This window comes from Gastrolobium bilobum, unplaced genomic scaffold, assembly GCF_033153095.1.
Source record: "Gastrolobium bilobum isolate Gb01-03AN ecotype WA unplaced genomic scaffold, APGP_CSIRO_Gbil_v1 utg8085, whole genome shotgun sequence".
In the NCBI taxonomy this organism is placed as follows: domain Eukaryota; kingdom Viridiplantae; phylum Streptophyta; class Magnoliopsida; order Fabales; family Fabaceae; genus Gastrolobium; species Gastrolobium bilobum.
In genome coordinates this window covers 3,930-26,630 of record NW_026899665.1, presented here as the reverse complement: position 1 = coordinate 26,630, position 22,701 = coordinate 3,930, and the positions used below count along the sequence as shown (strand labels likewise).

The 22,701-nt window shown below is 36.9% G+C and overlaps 1 protein-coding gene across 1 annotated transcript; it reads left to right on the top strand.

Annotated features, from left to right (window-relative positions):
- Nucleotides 1-8,305, top strand: LOC133292466 (protein MICRORCHIDIA 4-like). Its single transcript, XM_061490873.1, has 19 exons — nucleotides 1-69; nucleotides 917-991; nucleotides 1,118-1,152; nucleotides 1,231-1,309; nucleotides 1,899-1,991; nucleotides 2,110-2,194; nucleotides 2,984-3,059; nucleotides 3,586-3,714; nucleotides 3,870-3,968; nucleotides 4,089-4,190; nucleotides 4,476-4,637; nucleotides 4,711-4,806; nucleotides 5,414-5,465; nucleotides 5,550-5,661; nucleotides 5,760-5,833; nucleotides 5,949-6,322; nucleotides 7,119-7,213; nucleotides 7,313-7,397; nucleotides 8,061-8,305. The coding sequence occupies exons 2-19, from the start codon at nucleotides 922-924 to the stop codon at nucleotides 8,139-8,141; spliced, it is 1,899 nt and encodes a 632-aa protein (XP_061346857.1). The 5' UTR covers nucleotides 1-69; nucleotides 917-921; the 3' UTR covers nucleotides 8,142-8,305.
- Nucleotides 8,306-22,701: the final 14,396 nt, after the last annotated feature.

Below are 22,701 nucleotides of genomic sequence, written 5' to 3'. Positions count from 1 at the left end.
CTTCTTTTTCTCTTCATTTGAAACCCTAACCTTACAGTGCTCCTGTCCGTGGCTCCGATCGTTCAACCGGTGCGTGTTTCTCTGTTTCGAGAGGGTTTTGTTTATTATCTTTCTTAACATGAATTGATGGCTAATTACTGATTGCAAACCTTACTACAGAACCCGTTTGGATGACTTTTTTTTCTTCAAAAGCAATTTTTTTTAAGAAAAAAAAAGCACTTCTCGAAAAAAGTCTATTTGGATGCGTGCTTTTAAAAAAAAGCAGAAATCATAAAAAAAAAAAAAGTCAAAAACCTACTTTTTTTTTTTTTTTTTCGGAAGCTAAAAACTTTAGCTTTTAAGAAAAACAGAAATCAAAAGCCAAATGTTTTTTTCAAAAATTAAATATTTTTTTAAAAATCTAAATAGCGGTAACTTTTATTGAAAATACTTTTAAAACAAGGAAGTGATGAAAATGACTTTTATAAAAAGCCAATACAAACGAGCTCTCTATAGTAGTTGGACATCCTATTTGGTCAAATACCTAGCGACAAACTCCTATGTTCCTTTCATTACAGTATTTCTGAACAAGTTCCTGGATAACAAACCCAAGGGTTTTTTTATTGAATGTTCTAGCTCTTTACTTATTGCAAACCTTATTATGTTCTAGCCTTGTGATTATTAGTGGTCCTGTTTTTTCAGTGCTGATGTTTATTCCGAATTGAAAGAATTTTATCACATTACATTTGCTTTGTGTAACAAAAATATGAGAAGGTGAAAAATAAGATGGAGGTGTTGTTGATATTAATTGAAGCAGCTCTTGATTTTTTTAATTTTTTTCTAGTTTTTAGTTTTTTTTTTTTTTTTTTTAGTTCTTTGAATTTGCCTCTGTTCTTGACAATGCACCATAACCTGATATTTACTGTAAAATCTGCAGTTGGTATGGATCACGCCAGAGTTCACCCTAAGGTTCTACATTCTAATGCTACATGTCATAAGTGGGCTCTTGGAGGTAATCTGGGCATGTTTGTATTAGTGGTTAATCATTTCAGTGATATCGAGTGAATTTATATTCCTCCCTTTGGTTCTTAGACATTTATTGTTATTTAGCATGCTTAGATTGATTATTTTTCTGCAGCTTTTGCTGAGCTTTTGGACAATTCATTGGATGAGGTATGCCTCACTTCACTTGTTTTATTAAGTACTGGTTGTGATTATTTCCCTTATTTACTTCTTGAATTTTGACTTCAGGTTTGTAATGGAGCTACATATGTTAATGTAGATATGCTTGAAAGTGAGAAAGATGGCACCAGGATGTTGCTGATTGAAGGTATTGTCATTTAAGAATTGTTTACTTAATAGATCTATGGAAAGAAACAAAATGTAGAAGATTGATAATTCTGATGATTTGTTTTGGTAATAGAAAGGGATAAAAAAGAGGATTATGCTTTATTCACTATTCTGTGTGCAAGAATACCCAGTAGGATTTCATAGAAATATGTGGCTTTTATTCTTCCATGAATTTTTTTTTTTGTCAATTTATATTTCTGATCTGTTCAGAAATTCTTGCATAAAATGTTCAATGTTTGTTGGGACCTTCCTTGTCTTAAACGAGTACATGATGGAATACGATTGGCAATTTAGAACTCATTCGGATTCCTTTAAATTTCTAATCCCACCTTTATTTCATCTATAATTTGTTTTCTTTCTTTAAATTGATATCCAAAGTACAATCAGCACGGCACCTTTTTTTCATTAGAAGCAGTATTTCTAATGTTACATGATAAGAATATTAGAAAAGATTTAAAAATTTGATTTATGAATGTCTTGTGAGTAGAGTCCGAATAGAAGATTTTATACTCTCCCTTCTTTTTTCTGTTTTGAAATCTAAAACATTGTATTGTTGATTGTTATTTCAGATGATGGTGGTGGGATGGATCCTGTTAAAATGCGTCAATGCATGTCGCTGGGGTATTCCGAGAAAAGCAAATTGGCAAATACAATTGGACGATGTAAACCTTTAGTTTAGGGGAGAAGATAAATCTTGTTTAATATTTCATTTCAGAAGATAAATCTTTTTGAATATTTCATTCCAGAGAGTATACTGATGTTTTAGTGTTTATGTTATAGATGGAAATGGCTTTAAAACAAGTACCATTAGGCTCGGGGCTGATGTAATTGTATTCTCCCGTTGTCATGGGAAAGATGGGAAGAGGTTTGTTTAACTTTCTTATTGTTTCATTCAATTTTCTTTCCAAGCTGGAGATGTATTCTGCATGTAGAGAGAATTAATTTCTGAATTAGTAATTTTAGTATTTGTTATATCTTTCTTGAAGTAACAAATAGTTGGTGTTTTAGTATTTGTTGGCTTTAGGATGCTCGTTTGCATATACCGAGGTCAAGTATTTATACGTATCACTATTAGCAATGCAATGTAATGTTAACTTCTCATTGCAGACATTGAATAATTGTTTTATTCATAAGTTAAAATTATATGAAGTAAATAGGTAACAATCTTTTTGCAAAAATAATTCAGGGTAAGATTACATAAAGCTTTCCCCTCTCCCTTACCCTCTCAAGTTGGGGTTTCATGGAATTTTTTTTTTTTTTTTTGTTTAGTAATTCTTCCTTTTACCGCATTAAAAAGACAAACGAACTGATATCGTTTATTATTTGTGGCTCTTGGTGGAAGAAGTTTTTGTAATTGTGAGAAGTGTGCTTACATTATGGGTGCAATTTAAAATGCTTCATTTTGAAAAGTTCCTTGTTTGCTGCACTCTGATGGTTTTGTAATTTGTTATTGTTCGGAGAAACAAGTGTCCATTTATATTTTAGGTTACCTGGTCTATCTTTGGCACAATCAATAATTGTAGAATTTTCATTAATAACTATCAGCGTTTATGGTCATGCTTGAGGATGAATTTGTTATATTCGTATTTCAATAACCATTGTTTATCATGGCATGCTTCTCTATCTAACTGGGTGATTTGGACATTGTTATTAGCTCTACACAAAGCATAGCCTTGCTGTCTTACACATTTTTGAGGAGTACATGGAAGGATGACATTGTAGTACCCATGGTAATTTGTACTATTTCCTTATTTGTTTTAATTTACACGCACACATGTACGCTCACCTTAATTTACGCACTCACGTGGACACACGTAGCCACATCAGTAATTGCAAGAGGCCTTGCGCCTGTCAATTAATGAACTTTATCTTTTGAGGTATTATATAATTATAGTTTACACTATTATATTGAAATAGTGAATTAATGGGAGAGTCTAATTTATCTACTCAAGGATTGTCGAATTCCCATGGACATATGTTACATCTTAATTCTAGATTTATCCTTGATCACCGTAGCAACTGTGCTTGCAATTAATTATCTTATTTTCAGCTTTAAGGTTTGTGTTATCACCAACAAAAATAATAATTTGATTCATTAGTAACAAATAATGGGATGGGGTGGGATGTTTGTAGATTGGATGAATCTATTTCTGTGAGAGACATTCAAGGTTGAGAAGGTGTTTTCTATTGAATTTGATTATTTGAATTTATGTTCCTCTAACATGCATCTAAATGTTGTTTATACTGAAATGAAAGCTGGACTATGGAAGAGATGGACGGGAATGGAATAGTATGATACGAACTTCTCTGGAAGATTGGAATAAAAATGTTGAAACAATAGTTCAATGGTCGCCATTTTCCAATGAGGCTGATCTACTTGGTCAGGTAATCACTTGCTATTTGAGTGGGTAATTGATTTCACATCTTTTTCTTTTCTGACATTTCCTCTTCTGGGTTTTATTGCCTAATTTAATGAGTTGTCAGGTTATATATTTGTATGTCGGTTAACTGTTGTTGTCTTACTCTAATACAATTTTCAGTTCAACCTGATGAAAGGTCATGGTACACGAATAATCATATACAATCTTTGGGAGGATGATCAAGGTCAGCTAGAACTTGATTTTGATGCAGACGCACGTGTATGTCTGATTGATGACTGAATCATATTATCCTCCACACTCCCCTCCCCGTCCTTACAAAAGAAAAAAAAATATCCATTTATTTTAAACAAATTTTGACATGTTTATGTTTTGTGTCAGGATATTCAAATAAGAGGTGTAGATCGGGATGAGAAAAAAAGACAAATGGCTGAACAGTTTCCCAACTCTAGACACTTCCTAACTTACCGACATTCACTAAGGGTAATTCAAGATTATTATTATTACTATTATTATTTGTTTCAGACATCAGCATATTATGTTGTTTCTTGTATTCCTGGTCTGTAAGTGTATATGTTAATTAAGTAAAGGTTTTCAAAGTTGAAACCTTGAAAATGGAGAATTAATTAGACATAGACTCTAGAAAGAAAACTTATTTAAAGTTTGATCAAAAAGATTTAGTTCAATTTCATATTTAATATACACGTGAATCTGCCTTTTGTGTGTGTATTATCATATTTCTCGTGATTATTATTCTTGTCTATCCAGAGTTATGCCTCAATTTTATACCTGAGGTTTCCACCGGGCTTCCGAATTATTCTTCGAGGGGAAGATGTTTTGCATCACGATATAGTGAATGATATGATGATGTCTCAGGAGGTGAAATACAAGCCACAATCGGGGGCTGATGGGATTCCAAAGGATTCAAATGTAATGTCGATTTAATTTAAAGTTTGATCTTCCTAACTTGCAGCAGATTGATTTCATCTAGATCTTATGACAGATGGTTGCTCTTGTTACTATCGGATTTGTCAAGGATGCAATTCATAATGTTGATGTTTCAGGGTTTAATGTTTATCACAAGAATCGACTTATTAAGGTGGGGTTTGTAGTTTTTTGGTTATTTTATCTTGTATCTGAAGAAGTTCATCCCCCTCTCTTCCCTTTTGAAGTTTTTGTGGTCCAACTGCTTTTGAGATAATAAAGAATATTTTCTCAGTTGTTAACTTGCGTCTGTTGATTTTAATCTATAATTGGTCATTTGACATAGACATATATATATTTGTACTGGCATATTTGTACTGTTGTTGCACTTTATCTCCTGTGTTTTTGTTAAGGTTCATCCATGTCGATTCGATTCTGTTCGTAAAATTGTTTGCTGTGTCTGTTTTCAAACTGGCTTTTTTATGAGGAGTTTCTTTTGAATTAAATTAACATTTATTTGTTTGGTTGGAATTTGAAAATTAAATGAAAAACTCTAGATATTCACTTTTGTTCAAATAATCAAGACTTCCTTTGAACTACTCAGAAGCGTTAGTAGTTTTTTGTTAGGGGGATTAAGTTCAGAAGCTGTTTTATGATAAAGCAATCAATGTGGACTTTCCCTTTTGGTGGATTCTTGGACTTGGGGGAGTTAGGTTCAGTTTGTAGAGGTCCAAACGTTGTCATTAGAGTTTATTCTTACTGGTGGTTTTCATGATTGTCAGCCATTCTGGAAGATCTGGAATCCAGCAGGAAGTGGTGGGCGTGGGTTCATAGGTGACACTTTTTCCTGTGCTCTTTTGAGATCCTCTTATCAAGTTGACTATACTCATTTAGGATATGGTTCATTTCCATTTGCAGCTGTGTTGGAAGCCAACTTTGTTGAACCTGCTCATGATAAGCAAGACTTTGAGCGTACATCAATTTTATCAAAACTGGAGACACGACTGATACAACTGCAGAAGAAATATTGGTGATTCTTTATTCTCCATTGGATTATTCATGACAATTGTTTGAATAAACTATGAAGTATTTTGACTTTACTAATTTGTTATTTTCTTCTTTATTTAGGTACTCTAACTGCCGTGAAATTGGTTATACTTCCAATCCAAGTAAGAAACAAATCAGCGGCTCTGTCAATAAAGGTATGATATGAGGCCTTACTTTGTTGTAATTTGATACATGTGGTGCTTTCTCGTGGTGAGTGAAATCCTATTATGGATGACCTTGTGATTTCTACAAATGTATCTTGTTTTGTAGAGACACCTACCTGTTATGTTCCAGAATCATCTCAATCAAAAAGGAAATATTCTGCCACAGATGGCAAGGGAACAGCGTTGGCATCAGACAAACTGTGTTATAATTCGAATCAGAAACGGAGACGAAAGGAACCAGAAAGATATAGTGCATACATAAATAGTCGTTTGTCAGCCTCTCCTAAAAGTAGGATACAAAGTTCATCTGAACAATCCTCATCTTGTGATGATATCAGTGATCAAATTAAGAAACAAGCAAAAGGTGGTAATCAAAAGACATCTAATGCTAAAAAGTCATTTGAAAATGAGAATGAATGTTTTCGAGAGACTACATCAAGTGGAAAAACCTTGCAGTCCACACGAGAATCTAAGCTGAAGGTCATCCATATCATCATCTCTCTCTCTATTTCTCTCTGTCTTCTTTCTATTTTTTCTGCCAGTATACATACTTACATTGCAACTTGAGCAAGTGCTGGTGATATGTGAGGCTTGAAAAGGGTGGATTTAGAAATCTACTACTTTTACAATAAATTTGCTGCATTTTATCAGAAGAAAGGCATGAAGAAAGAGTGACTGAATGGATGAAAATAATAGAAAAACGAGGATTTTGTAAACATCCAAACCGACAGAGCTTAGGTTTATTTTTTGAGGGGTCGGGGGAGGTCCTGGGTGTCAGGTTAAAGCAATGGTCTTTATCCATTGCTGAACATTAAACATTGAGAATAGATGATTACAAGTTTTGATATAGTGACCCCTAAGATGCTCCAAGGCGCCCTGCCCTCAGTACTGTGTCTCAGCTCATTGCTGGCGTGTGATTTGCTTTTTTAAAATATTTAGAACCAGGTTATAACTAACACCAATAGGAAATTTAAACTAAAATAGATTTGACCTATATAACATGTTCTTGTGATTCAATTAGATGTTAGAATGATTTTCTGTCAATCTCTTACGAGAAAGTCATCAAACATAATGGGTAATACAAGGCATTGAGGATTTTATTTAATGGAATTTGTTTACAATATGGGCATCTCAAAATGACTTTTGGTAGAGCTGATTAAAAAAACTGCTTCATGACTCTGGCCTAGATGGCTAAGAGCTTAAGATGCATTTTATCTTGACATTTTTTTTTCTTGTGTTATTTGGCAATGGATCCTAAAATGTGTTTGAACTGCAGGTACAAGATGTTAGTGATGGCGAGCAACCACTATCTGATGCTGATTTACAAACTCTGGAGAAGTTAAAAAAGGAGAAACGTGAGCTGAAGGAAAGGTATGTTGTAATTTTATAAATTTCACTGCAAACCTTGGTTTCTTTATTGAACCTAATTCATTGACTCTTATCCTTCTTTTTTGTGCTTTTGGGTTATAGATTAGAGCGGAAGGAGGAAATTTTGGGGGCAGTATTGCGGGCTATGCAGTGTGATAAAGACTGGTGTAAATCTCTTGAAACTCAGGTTTGGATCATGGCCTTTTGTCTTTTAGACATCTGTGTTAGAAATAACATAATAGCTTGGTTTGATGATGGCCTTTTCGTTTATAAGTGAAATGGTTACGGAGAAGCATAGTGATATTTCACTAAATTAAACATTAATAATTTCAAAATTTTAGCAAAATATTGTACAGTCCATCGTCAGCAATGTTTGGATACTAAGGATCATTTTGAAATTAAACAATGATTAATTACATTCAACTTTAATAAAGTTATTAACCCTCCCATCGATGCTCTGGTAATGGCACCGAAGGTCCAAATAACAATTTTAATTTTAACAAGTGTTTTGCCCATCCCAAACAACATTCTCATCTCTACAGCACTAAATACTCTTGTTAGCACTATACAACCTAACATTCGGTACATAAAGTTTGTGTCTCTGGCATTATGATTGTTTGGTAAAACTTTCCTTTGAGCTTGAGAGTAATAGAAATGTAATTTGCAAATTTGATGTCTAAATCTTGGTTGAGGTGAATATCAATATTAAAGATGTTGTAGATTCAACTGAAACCAAATAGGAGGAGGACAATGAATATGGTACTCGATGAATTTATCTAACCCCTAAAATTGCTTTGTCCATTTTAAATTTAATTGCATATTTCTTAAAATGTCTCCTCTTCTTTGTCAGCTCGAAGCTGTAGAAAAAAAGATTGAAGATTTGAACAAAGAACAAGGAGCTCTTCTTCAGGTTTTGAAGAAAAAAATTTGAGAAAGAAGCTTCAGGTTTCCCCCCATTACTTGGTGTTGATTCCCTTGACACGTGAAGATTCAAATTATCATCAAGCATTGTTAATTAATTTTTAATTTAAATGGTCCATTTACTTGATTAGATTAACTGTAACAATGCTACTCATAAATTTGTGTTGCTTATGCTAGAACAAAGATCTTGTTTAGTTGATCAACTATGAATGATTTAGTGATACCAAGGTTGTTAAAAACGCGTTTTAAAGCGTAAAAACTTCGCTTTTACGTTTTTTTGGGGGCAAAGCGTTTTCGTTTTGGGAAAAAAACGTTTTACTGGTGAAATCGTTAAAAACGTTGCGATTAAACGTGAAAACGTAAACACGCAATTTTGATTTCTGAAACCAAAAAGCCCCAAATAAAAAATCCCTAGATTTCTTTTATTCCTTTCTTCCTCTTTTGTCTCTAATCTCCATCTGAACTTTGAAGTCGTGGGTGGTGGGCTCGTGCGGCAGACGCAGACCAACTGGGTCTAGTAACTAGCGACTCATTTCTTATTTTGGTGAGTATATGTTATCTTGTATTGTTTGATTTGGTTACTATGTGGACTTACCCACCAAATAAAATTTTGTGTAAGAGGTAACCTAGTTTTCTTAATTATGTGGACTTACCCACCAAATAAAATTTTGTGTAAGAGGTAACCTATTTTTCTTAATTATGTGGACTTGCAAATGTATATATATGGTGGCAGGTGACCTATTTTTCTTAATTATATTTATATATATATATAAATATTTATATATAATTTAATTTTATAATATAGGTAAAATTTATGTTTTGTATTACGATTTTACGTTTTACGATTTTACATTCGCTTTCCGTTTCTACGTAAAAACTCGTTTTGACAACCTTGAGTGATACCATTGTGGCAGGTAGGGTTGTGCATGGGTCAGGTCGGGTCAGGTTTTTGTGCCGACTCGACCCAACTTGGTTTTTATAGGTCAGTTATTTTGACCCGACCCGCATTAATTTGATCAAAGTCAGGTCTGACTTGGTTTGGATTTTTTTGAACTAGATCAGAACCGGGTCGGATCTGACTTGACTTGGTTTCTGCTTGGTTTCAGAAGTGGGTCAAATCCGACCTGGTCCGTTTTTGACTTAGTTTTTTCACAAAATTTCGTCGAAATTTCTACGTTGCAAATGTCAAAAATTGTCACAAAATTATTTTTTCGTCGGAATACTTTTTTGTCGAAAAGCGACAAAAATTTTTCTCTTATGAAATTTTTTACAAAAATAAGTTTTCTATGGAATTTAATTTCTGTCAAAAGTTTTGACAAAAATGATTTCCTCCATCAAATGTTTTAAACGAAAAAAGAATTCCATAAAAAATTTTGACAGAATATTTTTCGTTCAAAATTTTGATAGGAATGTGTTCTGACGAAAATTTCGACGAAAATTGTTTTGAGGTAAATGTTTCATTCGAAACTTTTAATGAAATTTAGATTCTCTAAAGAATTTTGACAAAATATTTTTTCCGTCAAAATTTTTTATCGAAATATTTTTTGTCAAAAAATTTTGCGAAATTTTTTGACAGAAATGTGTTCCATTGAAAATTTTGATGGAAATGTTTTTTTATCAAAGAACTTGACAAAAATATTTAGTCGAAAACTTTCGATGGAAATGTGTTTCGCTAAAAATTTCGACGAAATTTTTTGGTCAAAATGTTTAACGATGGAAATGTGTGACCTTGTTCTTGGCTTCTTGAGCTTCAAGAAGCCACCTTTTGGCACAAAGGGACAAGCTTGAAGTGTATTTTCATAGCCTTGTGAAGTCAGAACCTTGGGGTTGCATTGAAGGCTTCCTTTCTGCTTCATTTTCGGAGTTTAGAGCTCTTGAGGTGAGCCATGATCACCTTAGTGTCATTTTGAGGCCTAAAGCTTGTTTAATCAATTATAATGAGGAACTTTAACCATTTGAGTAAAGGAATCTGTTTTTGGGTTCATAACATGTTGGTGGTTATCTGTTTAGGGAGTCATTGGACTCCCAATCGCTTTTGGATCCTTAAATTTGGGATTATGCAGAAGTTGGCTCGAATTTCTGCATTCTGTTGAAGAAGTATTCGAATACTTTTCGTGTAGTATTCGAATACTTGTTCATGGTAGTCGAATACTCCTTGTAGCAGTATTGGGATACTTTTCTGAGAAGAAAAGTATTTGGACACCTTTGAAGAAGTATTCGGACACCTTTGAAGAAGTATTCGAATACTGGAAAGTATTCGAATACAGTAAGGTTTAGTATTCAGATACTTGAGTATTCGGATACTGGGGGGAAAGTATTCAGATACTTGGTAGTATTCTCATACTTTAGTGAAAGTAATCGAATACTTTCTGGAGAGCTGGAGTATTCGAATACTACTCGTGGAGTATTCGAATACTTCCTACAGAAACAACGTGTAATGAGTTAAAATGAGTAGGAAAGACTTAATCACTTAATGTAATCTGAGCTATGATTATTGATGATTAATTATGGTATGGGCAGATTGTGATTGTGCTGTTTGTGGGCCTTGAGCTTGTGTGAACTCTTGGCATTGGATAGTTAGCTTGCAAGGTAAGCTTTCGTGTCCTCGGTTTAGCCATGTTGTGGTTCCACCATGTCCCATGGGGGTATGGTTATATGCATGTTGTGTTATATGTTTTGGATATTTGAAATGCTGTTGAGCTTTATGTGTAATGGCTTTTAATATGCATGTTTTGTTCCATCTTGACGGTAAGCCTGAGTATGTGGCGTCATACAAGACGGTGATCCGGGGTGGATGCAAGTAGCATCTTGCACTATTTGTGGGTATTAGACGTATATAAATCCTGCATTTCTCTGGCCAGTAGAATAATATTGACACACATGACATGATTATCTGCTGCAGTGCACTGTTTTAGAAATGATATTGATGATCTGCTTTTGAACTTATATTGCACATGTAAGTGAGCTTGGGGTGGAAGATCCTTGAGGACCCCTTGCCTTACTGAGATTTCTTGTTTAGAGATCTCACCCCACGTTTGGGAATGCTTATTTCAGGTTCAGGTAGTATGGGGACTGATGCCTTTGGCGGCAGGAGGCCAGAGCTTAGTTGATGTTTAGTGTTGTTCATATTATGCTGGCATGACTGGATTGGATGCTGTTTATGCTTTCCGCCATTATCTTTATGTTGCTATTGAGTTGAGACTTTCGTTGGGCTTTGTTGCCTTATTTGGGTGAGCATGAGAATTGTCCATGCCACTATATTGTTAGTACTTTTGAGTTGAGTTGTATAAACTGCTAGATGGTCCGGTCTACGTTTTGTAGTTCCGTGACTAGAGACTCATACTTATGTTATTTATTTAATGAGGTAATTCAGTTAGCTGTTTATTGCAATATACATACAGGCGATGTTTTGAAAATGGTTAAGTAATCAAGTTGGTAATGATTAATGACATCATAATTGAAAAGAAAAAGATATTTCACAATTTTAATTAAGCGCAGCTTAATACAATAACATGATAACATTACCGGATATATACGGGGTGTTACATTTATGGTATCAGAGTAATGGTTCGAGGGAAAAGCCTGTATGTATTGCAATAGCTAGGATGTTTGGTTGCGTCTGTCTTGTGTGTTTACTCTGTCGAATTTTATTATGATAATGCATATGTGATCACATTGCGTGGGCCTGGTCAACTCATAATTTGTGTAACTTGTGCAGAGTCATGGTAAGGTCCGGGAGAACACGAGAGACTTCTGAGGATCCACCCGATCCTATCCTGACTGCATTGGCTGAGATGCAGGCGGCTAGGTTAGCCGATCAGGAGGCCACTAGATTGGCCAACGCGGCAATGATGGACGTTGTTCGCGAGGCGAACCGGATAGCCACAAAAGAGGTTCGTGAAGCGAACCGGAGGACCACTGAGGATGTCCTCGAGGCGAACAGGATAGCGAACATGACGAAAAAAATATTTTATTTACGAAAAAAAACAGCATGGGATTATCTCAGCCTTTAGAATTTTTTATTTACGAAAAAAAATATTTTCAAAAGAAGTAACTTTTCAAACTATCCTCTAGTGTGAACAGAAAGATGAGAATGAAGGGGAAAACGACACGTCAGCAAACTTTCCAAAGTTTGGTTCTCTTTTCTATATAGTAAGATTTTAGAGAAAGAAAGAAAGAAACGCGTTTTAGCCTCTTTTAACATTTTTTTAAAAATATCTATTAACTAAAAGCGTTCACTTTTTCTGTAGTTACTGCAGATAAGTTATCTGCAGTAAGCCCAATTCGACGTCGTTTTGGGGCAGAAATTATGGTGTTTTTGTAATTTTAATTTATTTCAGGGTTATTATAGTCTTTATAATTATAATTTTTAATATTTCAATCTCAAAACGACGTCGTTTTGGAAGTAAATGCAGATAACTTATGTGCATTAACTGTAGAAATATTTTTCTGTAACTAAAATCTATCAACACTGTTTGAGGAAAATTGCTTCGTTGGGAAAAAAATTTCGGTCAAATTCTTCAGGAATCCCACAAATTTTTCCCTATTTTCTTTTTATAATGGAATCTATTTATTTTTATGTGACTATATGAGTATAGTAGAATTTTTTTCTGCAACAAAAATAGTGTAACATCCCCGTCTCGAGCCGGTTCAATTAACATACATATGATAAAACAGAAAACAGCGGAAGACTTAACTTACGAAAATACGAGTTAACTTTTTCTTTTTCTACTTTAATTCTTACTCGGGGTAAACGAAAATCGGGCAGAGTTTCCTCTATAAATCGGACAACCGGGGATTTTCCAATCCCTCTCAGAAGCATTTCCTGATAAACAGTTTATACAGCATAGTAATCCAGAAGTACCAGTCATGCAGATACAATCAGATACCCATCCATGGGCGCATGCAAAATATGGCTCCGTGCCACTATCCTAATCAACGTGCAATCCAATACGAAATCATAAGCTGAATAATACATCATCATATAACGTGCCTGAATACCTAAATGTACATGCATCCAAGTGACAGACATGTACAAAACATATACAAGCCATATACAAAATAAAGGATCAATATCGTGATCCATCAAATGCGGAAATACTAAAAGACATCAAACACTCCAAAAGGTAGTAGCCTACAACCACTCAAAATCCGATCTGTCAACTGCCTCAGCCACGTGTCGTGTCCCTGCCTAGTGAGGACTCACCGGGAATCTGGGCACCTGAAAATATGTCCCCAAAGAGGGGTGAGATTACAAATCTCAATAAGCTCCAGGTTTATAGAGAATTCTCCATACCCCTGGCTCACTCCTGCATGAAAGTCAGATACGGAGTATACAAATACAACATATAACAAATATCATAACAGAACAGAGCATATATCCATATCATATCAGAGATGTGCGCCGTCATTCCCAAGGGAGGACCCAAGCGGAAATCAACGCACGTGTTCCCGAGGGAGGACCCCAAAGCGGAACCAGACATATCAGAGGCGTACACCATCAGTCCCGAGGGAGGACCCCAAAGCGGACATCCGGGTACTATACAATCAATGGCCAGAGATTGTTACAGAAATCATATTACAGAAGTCATATCAGAGCAAAACATATCATGTTATCAAATAACTCTATATGAATGCATCTATACAAAGCATCTAAATCACAGTCATACAGTCCAACCATAGTTCACTAACCATGGTGGAGCACTCAAGCAGGAAAAGACTCCTTAAACATAGAGCTTACCTCTTGAAGCTTTACCAATACGCTTACTTGTGGAACAAGTTACTTTTATCGCTTCAAGAGATTTCCGATCCTTCTCAATCCCTAGGCACACCTAGAGAATAATTTACAATGCATCAATAAAATGATGCAATACCATGATTATTTCATAAGCATACATTTTATCGCTTATTTTCCTTTCTTTATATTTTTGCCAATTCTATGTCAATACACAAGTCTAGACCTCTATACACCCGTTGGCGTTCTTTAATTTAATCAAGCATTTACTTAAGAATTTTTCACATAAATCATGCTATTTTTCTTTAAAAGTCGCGGGCATACCCTTAGGGACTCAAGGTATTTTTCAACCATTTGTCAAAGCATTTCACTTCTTAGCTCATCCATTGGTATATTAAAATGCAACACATTTTATTAGAATACAATGTAACCAATATCTATATACCCCTAAACATCCTATAGTTCGAAACATAGAGCAAGTATTTGTAGGATTTTTTTCCAACTTTGGCATTTCCACGAATTCATCCATTTACACTACATTCCAACATATTTTACCTTTTCAAACATACAATAAAATTTTGCATGATGAACCCTACACAACCCATGAAGGCCAAAACCTAGGGGAAAGGTGCACAAGGGCTTTTCAATTTTTTTATCACAAGTTGATGCTTACTAACACTATCCTTCCTAACCAACAACAATCCATCATAATTTTCACCTACTTGCACACATAAAACCCCTCTCAAATACATCAATTATAATTTGCACAATAACTCTTATTACCCTATCAAGGCCGAACATAAGGAGGGAAAACATATGATTTTTCTCTACTTTTAACAAGCATTAAAATGCTCATTTTCATTACTTACATCCAAGGTACCAAGGATTCATCAACAAATCAATTTTTAACTCATAATACTCTCCCATCACAACATATCTATCAATTTGTAACTTAAAATAATCAAGACAACATCATGAGAATAGAGGTTTGTTACCTCCAACAACTACCCCAAAGCCTAGAAGTCCTTTACCAAAAGGATCTCCACCAAAACTTCATTTTTGCCCTCTTGATGAATAGTGCACGAATTTGAAGGAAAGGATAACTCTTCACACACTCAACAAAACCTCAAATTGATGGTTGGAATGGGTTCATTGGGTGTTTTACAAGCAATTTCATGTGGTGGGTCTTTGAATTTGGAGTAGAAATGATGGAGAATCAAGGAGAAGAAATTCAAAACCCTACCCCCCTTCTCCAATGGTGCAGCTCGGGTTTGAGAGGGTGAGAAGAGAGAAACTGATTTGGGATAATGAGACTAAGTCACTTATAAGGCTAGCACACGTGGCCTTTTTTAACAGATATTTTTCTATCGCGTATTTTTCTTAAAATGACCCGGAACATAACTTAACGCTACGGACTTATTTTTATTTTTTCTGTCCACATTTACATTCATTTTTATTTCCCAAGAAACAATATTCATAATTCACAGTATGGTTTTTGCACCGTTTTTGACGAAATGCACTGTGAATCACTAATTGTACTTCATTTACTTATGAAACTTATACTTATCATTTTCTTGGGCCTATATTGACTTGCTTGGCATATATTGGACTTTCTTATTTTTATTTCATCAATTATTTATTTCTGGACTCTACCGGTTGCTTAAACAGCAGTACCAAATACCCGGTAGAAACACTATTCACGAGATTTTCACGGAAAGTGCCAGACTGTACAATTTTTCGTTCTGAACTCATATTTGTCGTCAGAATTATCAAATTATGCCTCTAAAATTATTTTGCTCTTTTTAAGCTCTACCGGTTAATTCACAAAACTGTAAATTCTCCGGCAGAACGCACTGTTCATAACATAGTCATGATTACAGTCAAAATACTCGGAATCACACACTAAATCTAATTATGGCATTTAAATCCTTAAATTAAATCTCTAATTAAGATTTACCATTTAGGGTCATTATATTCACCCCACCTTTTAAGGATTTTGCCCACAAAATCAAATACGAAATATTACACATACCTGACGTCAAACTCAGGATACCGCTGGAGAATTTCATTCTCCCGCTCCCAAGTGGCGTCCTCAGGAGTCAATCCTTCCCATTGTACCTTGATCATGGGAATAGTCCTGTTTCTCAACACTTTTTCATCACGTGCTAGAACCTTAAACGGTCCCACAACAAACTTCAAGTCTTTTCTTACTTCGATATTGTCCGGCTGTACAATGTGGGATTCATCCGGCACGTATTTTCGAAGTTGACTGATGTGAAAAACACTATGCAAATTTGACAGATGTGGAGGTAAGGCAAGCTGATAAGCCACAGGTCCGACCCTTTTCATAATCTGGTAGGGCCCAATGAACCTAGGACTCAACTTCCTCACTCCTAGAGCACGCCCAACACCCGTAGTCGGAGACAAACGGATAAATACATGATCCCCTTCTGAAAATTCAAGGGGTCTATGCTTTGCATCATAATAACTCTTTTGGCGACTCTGTGCTTTCTTCAATCGATCCTTAATCATCATAATTTGATCGGTAGTCTCTTGGACCATATCAGGCCCAAATAACTGCCTCTCTCCAATTTCTGACCAACAAGTAGGCGCCCTGCACCTACGGCCATACAAAGCTTCATAGGGAGCCATGCCCAAACTGGCATGATAACTATTATTGTAGGAAAATTCCACCAGAGGAAGATATTTATCCCATGCATTTCCCTGCTCTAAGGCACAAGCCCTCAACATGTCCTCCAGGGTCTGAATAGTCCTCTCAGTCTGACCATCAGTCTGGGGATGATAAGCCGTGCTCAGCCTCAACTGTGTACCGAAGGCCTGTTGCACTGCATCCCAAAGTCTAGAAGTAAATTTAGGGTCCCGATCACTAATGATACTTTCAGGAACACCATGAAGTTTCACAATCTCTCTTACATATATCCGAGCCAACTGCTCTGTGGAGAAACTCGTTTTAACTGGTATGAAATGTGCAGACTTTGTCAATCTGTCAACAACTACCCAGATAGAATCAAAACCAGCCTGAGTTCTCGGTAATGCCACTACAAAATCCATAGAAATACTGACCCATTTCCATTCCGGAATATCCAAGGGCTGCAGTAATCCAGAAGGTCTCTGATGTTCAATCTTAACTTTCTGACATGTCAAACACTTACTCACAAATAGAGCAATGTCTTTCTTCATTCCCGACCACCAGAAATTTTGTTTCAAGTCTTGGTACATCTTGGTAGCACCAGGATGGATAGTGTACTTACCCATGTGACCCTCAGTCAATACCTCATCTACCATCTGACCTTTTGGAACAATGATCCGATCCTTGTAAAACTTAAGACCGAACCTATCAGTGGACACAAAGTCCTGCTCTTTCATAGACTGAATCTCTTCATCAAGCAATTGAGCTTCTTTAATCCGCTCAACTAATGAATTCAGGACTACCGTAGTAGTCAATAAATGCGGACTATCTTCTATATTCACAGGAATGTGGAGATCCCTGAATTTCTCAATCAAATTATACTCGGAAATCATCAAATTGGCCATACCAAGCGCCTTTCTGCTTAAAGCATCAGCTACTACATTGGCTTTACCAGGGTGATATTGCAATTCAAAATCATAATCCTTCAGAAATTCCACCCATCGGCGTTGCCTCATATTTAGCTCCTTCTGATCAAACAGATACTTTAAACTTTTGTGGTCACTGTAGACAATAAAATCGGCCCCGTATAGAAAGTGTCGCCAGATTTTCAATGCGAACACTACGGCTGCCAACTCAAGATCATGTGTCGGATAATTCTCCTCATGCGGTTTCAACTGCCGAGAAGCATAAGCGACCACCTGACGGAACTGCATTAACACACAGCCTAACCCAAACTTAGAAGCATCACAATACACCACAAACTTACTTGTAGGATCCGGCAATATCAATACCGGAGCTGTAGTCAACTTCCTTTTTAACTCTTGAAAGCTCACTTCACATTCTTGGGTCCACACAAATGGGTTCCCTTTACGGGTTAACCGTGTCAAAGGTAAAACCATCCGTGAGAATCCCTCAATAAAACGCCTATAATATCCAGCCAAACCAAGAAAACTCCTGATCTCTGTAACATTTTTAGGACGTTCCCATTCTACCACTGCTTCAATCTTGCTCGGGTCCACTGCCACTCCTTCAGATGAGATGACATGGCCCAGAAATTGTATCTCAGAAAGCCAGAATTCACATTTTGACGGTTTAGCATACAACTGATGCTCTCTCAGAATCTGCAAAACAACCTTTAGATGCTCAGAATGCTCTTCTTTACTCTTTGAATATATCAGTATGTCATCTATAAAGACCACCACAAACTGATCCAGATAGGCTTTAAAGATCCGATTCATATAACCCATGAAAACGGCTGGTGCATTTGTAAGCCCAAAAGGAATAACCAGATACTCATAGTGCCCATAACGGGACCTGAAAGCTGTCTTCGGAACGTCATCCGGCTTTACCCGGATCTGATGATACCCGGACCGGAGATCAATCTTAGAAAATACAGTCGCACCCCGCAACTGATCCAACAAATCATCTATCCGCGGCAAAGGATACTTATTCTTAACAGTAACCTTGTTCAACTGCCGGTAGTCTGTACATAATCTCATAGACCCATCCTTCTTCTTAACAAAGATCACCGGGGCTCCCCAAGGAGACACACTCGGCCTAATAAAATTTTTTCTGGATAAGTCTTCAATCTGCTTCTTCAATTCAGATAATTCCAGAGGTGACATCCGGTATGGGGCAAGAGAGATAGGTCCCACACCAGGCAATAAGTCAATTGCAAATTCAATTTCCCTCTCTGGAGGAAAGTGCGGAATTTCATCCGGAAAGACATCCTCAAATTCAGAGACAATCGGAATAACAGAAATTGGCTCCTTGTTGACGCCAACCAGACCTCCCAATAAAACATACCCGGAATCTCCTTCCTTCAAGGCCTTTACCACCCGAAGTACAGACAAATAAGGAGACTCCCTTTCTTCATCATGAGATGAGACAGAAATGGTTTTACTGCAGCAGTCAATCTTCACACAGTACTTGGACAACCAATCCATCCCCAGAATTAAATTCACAGAAGCAAGGTGCAAGACAATAAAGTCGGCAGAATATTCCCTGCCTTCATACTTGAATTTCACATTTTCACAAACATAGTCTTCATTAAAAACTCTTCCCACAGCCGTAACAATACGCATAGGAGTTTTCATTTTTATCACATGCAGACCAAATGCTTCAGCTACATAATCAGCAATAAAAGAATGCGTGGCACCAGAATCAAACAAAACACTAAGCATTTCATCACGAATAGAAATCATACCTCGCACCAAACTAGCTGACCTCTCAGCCTCTTGCTGAGTCACTGCATATACTCGGGCAACTGGAGGTGGGAGAGGTAGAGATGGTTCCTCAACCACAATAGGAGCCGGAGTGGCCTGAATAGTAGAAACCTGTCCCCCATTAAAGGGGCAGTCCCTAATAAAATGCCCAGGTTGGCCACATTTGTAACACAATCTTTGCTCTTTTCTGCAAACCCCAGCATGAACTTTACCACATGTAGCACATAGAGAAGCAGGCTTAATATTTCCAGGCTTAGAATTTCCCGCCTTTTTGAACTTACCATCAGACTGTCTAACCTGCAACCCTTTTCCTTTAGAATTCCCAGAGGTGTTTTTAGGACCAGAATTAGGAGCAGATTGGTCCTTATGCTTCCTTCTGTAATATTCTTGAATATTTTTACACTTTTTAACAAGTGCAGCAAAAGTATCAAATGAGTCACCTGCAAGTTTTTCAGAGATGTTATCATGTAATCCTCTATGAAATTTAAAAATCAAGTCATCCTCTGTAGGTGGAGCTCTCTGGAAATGAGAGTATTTGGCCAGCTTATTGAACTTATTCAAGTATTCATCAACAGACATCTGACCCTGCTTTAGTTCTTCAAATTCACCCTTCTTCCTTATCCGGGCTTCAGCCGGAAAGTATTTCAGCAAGAATTGCCTTTCAAATAAAGGCCAGGTAATAGCATAACCCTGACATTCCAAGGGCAGACGGGTATTTCTCCACCAATCAGCTGCATCATTCTGCAACATATAAGAAGCATACAACAATTTCTGCTGATCATCACACTCCATGACAGTAAAAATGCGATCCAATTCTTCTAACCACTGAATTGCAGCAATAGGATCAATGCCTCCTTTATAATTTGGTGGTGCATGTTTTCGGAAGGCATTTAGCATTCTTTCTCTTTGCTCTCTATTAGTGGCTGGCTGTGCCACACCACCCCTGTGACTAGATTGTGCCACACCAACCCTGTGACTAGATTCTTCATTCATATCATTATTTCCTTCACCCTCCACAACAATGGGATTATGAGGAGGAGGAACAGGCTGTTGTGGTTGTGGCTCAGGCTGTGGCTGTGGTTGCGGCTGTTGCAAAGGCTGTGGCTGTGGACCTTGCCCACCCGCCCTCACCTCAACCAAGAGTAATCTCATCATTTCAATATTCGCCATTCTGCTTGCTGCCATCATTTCTTGATTGGCCAACCTATTAGCCTCTAACAGATCTTGATTTGCTTTCATCATCACTTCTAGCTCTCGCTGCCTAGCTGCAGCCATATTTTGTTGCATCTCAGTTAAGGCAATTTCAAATTTGAAAACACACGGAAGACAAACCTATATTATGGATATATTCACACTGTTATATGTTGTATTTGTATACTCTGTATCTGACTTATAGGGGTATATCATATATATAAACAGTATATATATATATATATAATCTATTATAGGCAGTTGATTTAGTGGCTGTAGGCTACTACCTTTTTGGAGTGTTTGATGTATTTTAGTATTTTCACATTTGATGGATCATGATATTGATCCTTTATTTTGTATATGGCCTGTATATGTTTTGTACATTTTTGTAGCTTTGATGCATGTACATTTGGGTATTCAGGCACGTTATATGATGATGTAGTATTCAGTTTATGTTTACGTGTTGGATTGCATGCTGTTAGATATAGTGGCACTGAGCCAAGTTATGCATGCGCCCATGGATGGGCATTTGATTATATTTGTATAAACTGTTTATCAGGAAATGCTTCTGAGTGGGATTGGAAAATCCCCAGTTGTCCGATTTATAGAGGAAACTCTGCCCGATTTTCGTTTACGACGAAAGAGTATTTAAAAAGAAAAAGAAAAAGTTAGCTCGTATTTTCATAAGTTAAGTCTTCCGTGTTTTCTGTTTTATCATATGTATGTTAATTGAACCGGCTCGAGACGGGGATGTTACATTTATGGTATCAGAGCAGTTTCTCTAGGAGAGCCTGTGAAATATTGCATGAACTGTTCGGGTTGTTATATTCTTGAGTTTTTCTTGGAGTACTATGATATGCATGTCTGATCACCGAGTGTGAGCGTAGCTAACTCATTCCTTTGTGTGAAATATGCAGAATTATGGTTCGCCCAAGAAGGACTTCTGATCCTCCTATTGACCCGACCGATCCAATATTAGCAGATTTGGCTAGACCCCGACTAAACCAGCGGGGAAATACTTCACAGCCAGATCCAATGATAATGGCCTTAACTGAGATGCAACAAAATATGGCTGCAGCTAGGCAGCGAGAGCTAGAAGTGATGATGAAAGCAAATCAAGATCTGTTAGAGGCTAATAGGTTGGCCAATCAAGAAATGATGGCAGCAAGCAGAATGGCGAATATTGAAATGATGAGATTACTCTTGGTTGAGGTGAGGGCGGGTGGGCAAGGTCCACAGCCACAGCCTTTGCAACAGCCACAGCCTGAGCCACAACCACAACAGCCTGTTCCTCCTCCTCATAATCCCATTGTTGTGGAGGGTGAAGGAAATAATGATGTGAATGAAGAATCTAGTCACAGGGGTGGTGTGGCACAGCCAGCCACTAATAGAGAGCAAAGAGAAAGAATGCTAAATGCCTTCCGAAAACATGCACCACCAAATTATAAAGGAGGCATTGATCCTATTGCTGCAATTCAGTGGTTAGAAGAATTGGATCGCATTTTTACTGTCATGGAGTGTGATGATCAGCAGAAATTGTTGTATGCTTCTTATATGTTGCAGAATGATGCAGCTGATTGGTGGAGAAATACCCGTCTGCCCTTGGAATGTCAGGGTTATGCTATTACCTGGCCTTTATTTGAAAGGCAATTCTTGCTGAAATACTTTCCGGCTGAAGCCCGGATAAGGAAGAAGGGTGAATTTGAAGAACTAAAGCAGGGTCAGATGTCTATTGATGAATACTTGAATAAGTTCAATAAGCTGGCCAAATACTCTCATTTCCAGAGAGCTCCACCTACAGAGGATGACTTGATTTTTAAATTTCATAGAGGATTACATGATAACATCTCTGAAAAACTTGCAGGTGACTCATTTGATACTTTTGCTGCACTTGTTAAAAAGTGTAAAAATATTCAAGAATATTACAGAAGGAAGCATAAGGACCAATCTGCTCCTAATTCTGGTCCTAAAAACACCTCTGGGAATTCTAAAGGAAAAGGGTTGCAGGTTAGACAGTCTGATGGTAAGTTCAAAAAGGCGGGAAATTCTAAGCCTGGAAATATTAAGCCTGCTTCTCTATGTGCTACATGTGGTAAAGTTCATGCTGGGGTTTGCAGAAAAGAGCAAAGATTGTGTTACAAATGTGGCCAACCTGGGCATTTTATTAGGGACTGCCCCTTTAATGGGGGACAGGTTTCTACTATTCAGGCCATTCCGGCTCCTATTGTGGTTGAGGAACCATCTCTACCTCTCCCACCTCCAGTTGCCC

Bases quoted from the DNA above. Each gene is read 5' to 3' on its own strand.
- LOC133292466 (XM_061490873.1), top strand. From the start codon at position 922: ATGGATCACGCCAGAGTTCACCCTAAGGTTCTACATTCTAATGCTACA. The intron at 1,153-1,230 runs GTATGCCTCACT...TTTTGACTTCAG, and splicing joins TGGACAATTCATTGGATGAG to GTTTGTAATGGAGCTACATA. The intron at 3,715-3,869 runs GTAATCACTTGC...TACAATTTTCAG, and splicing joins AGGCTGATCTACTTGGTCAG to TTCAACCTGATGAAAGGTCA.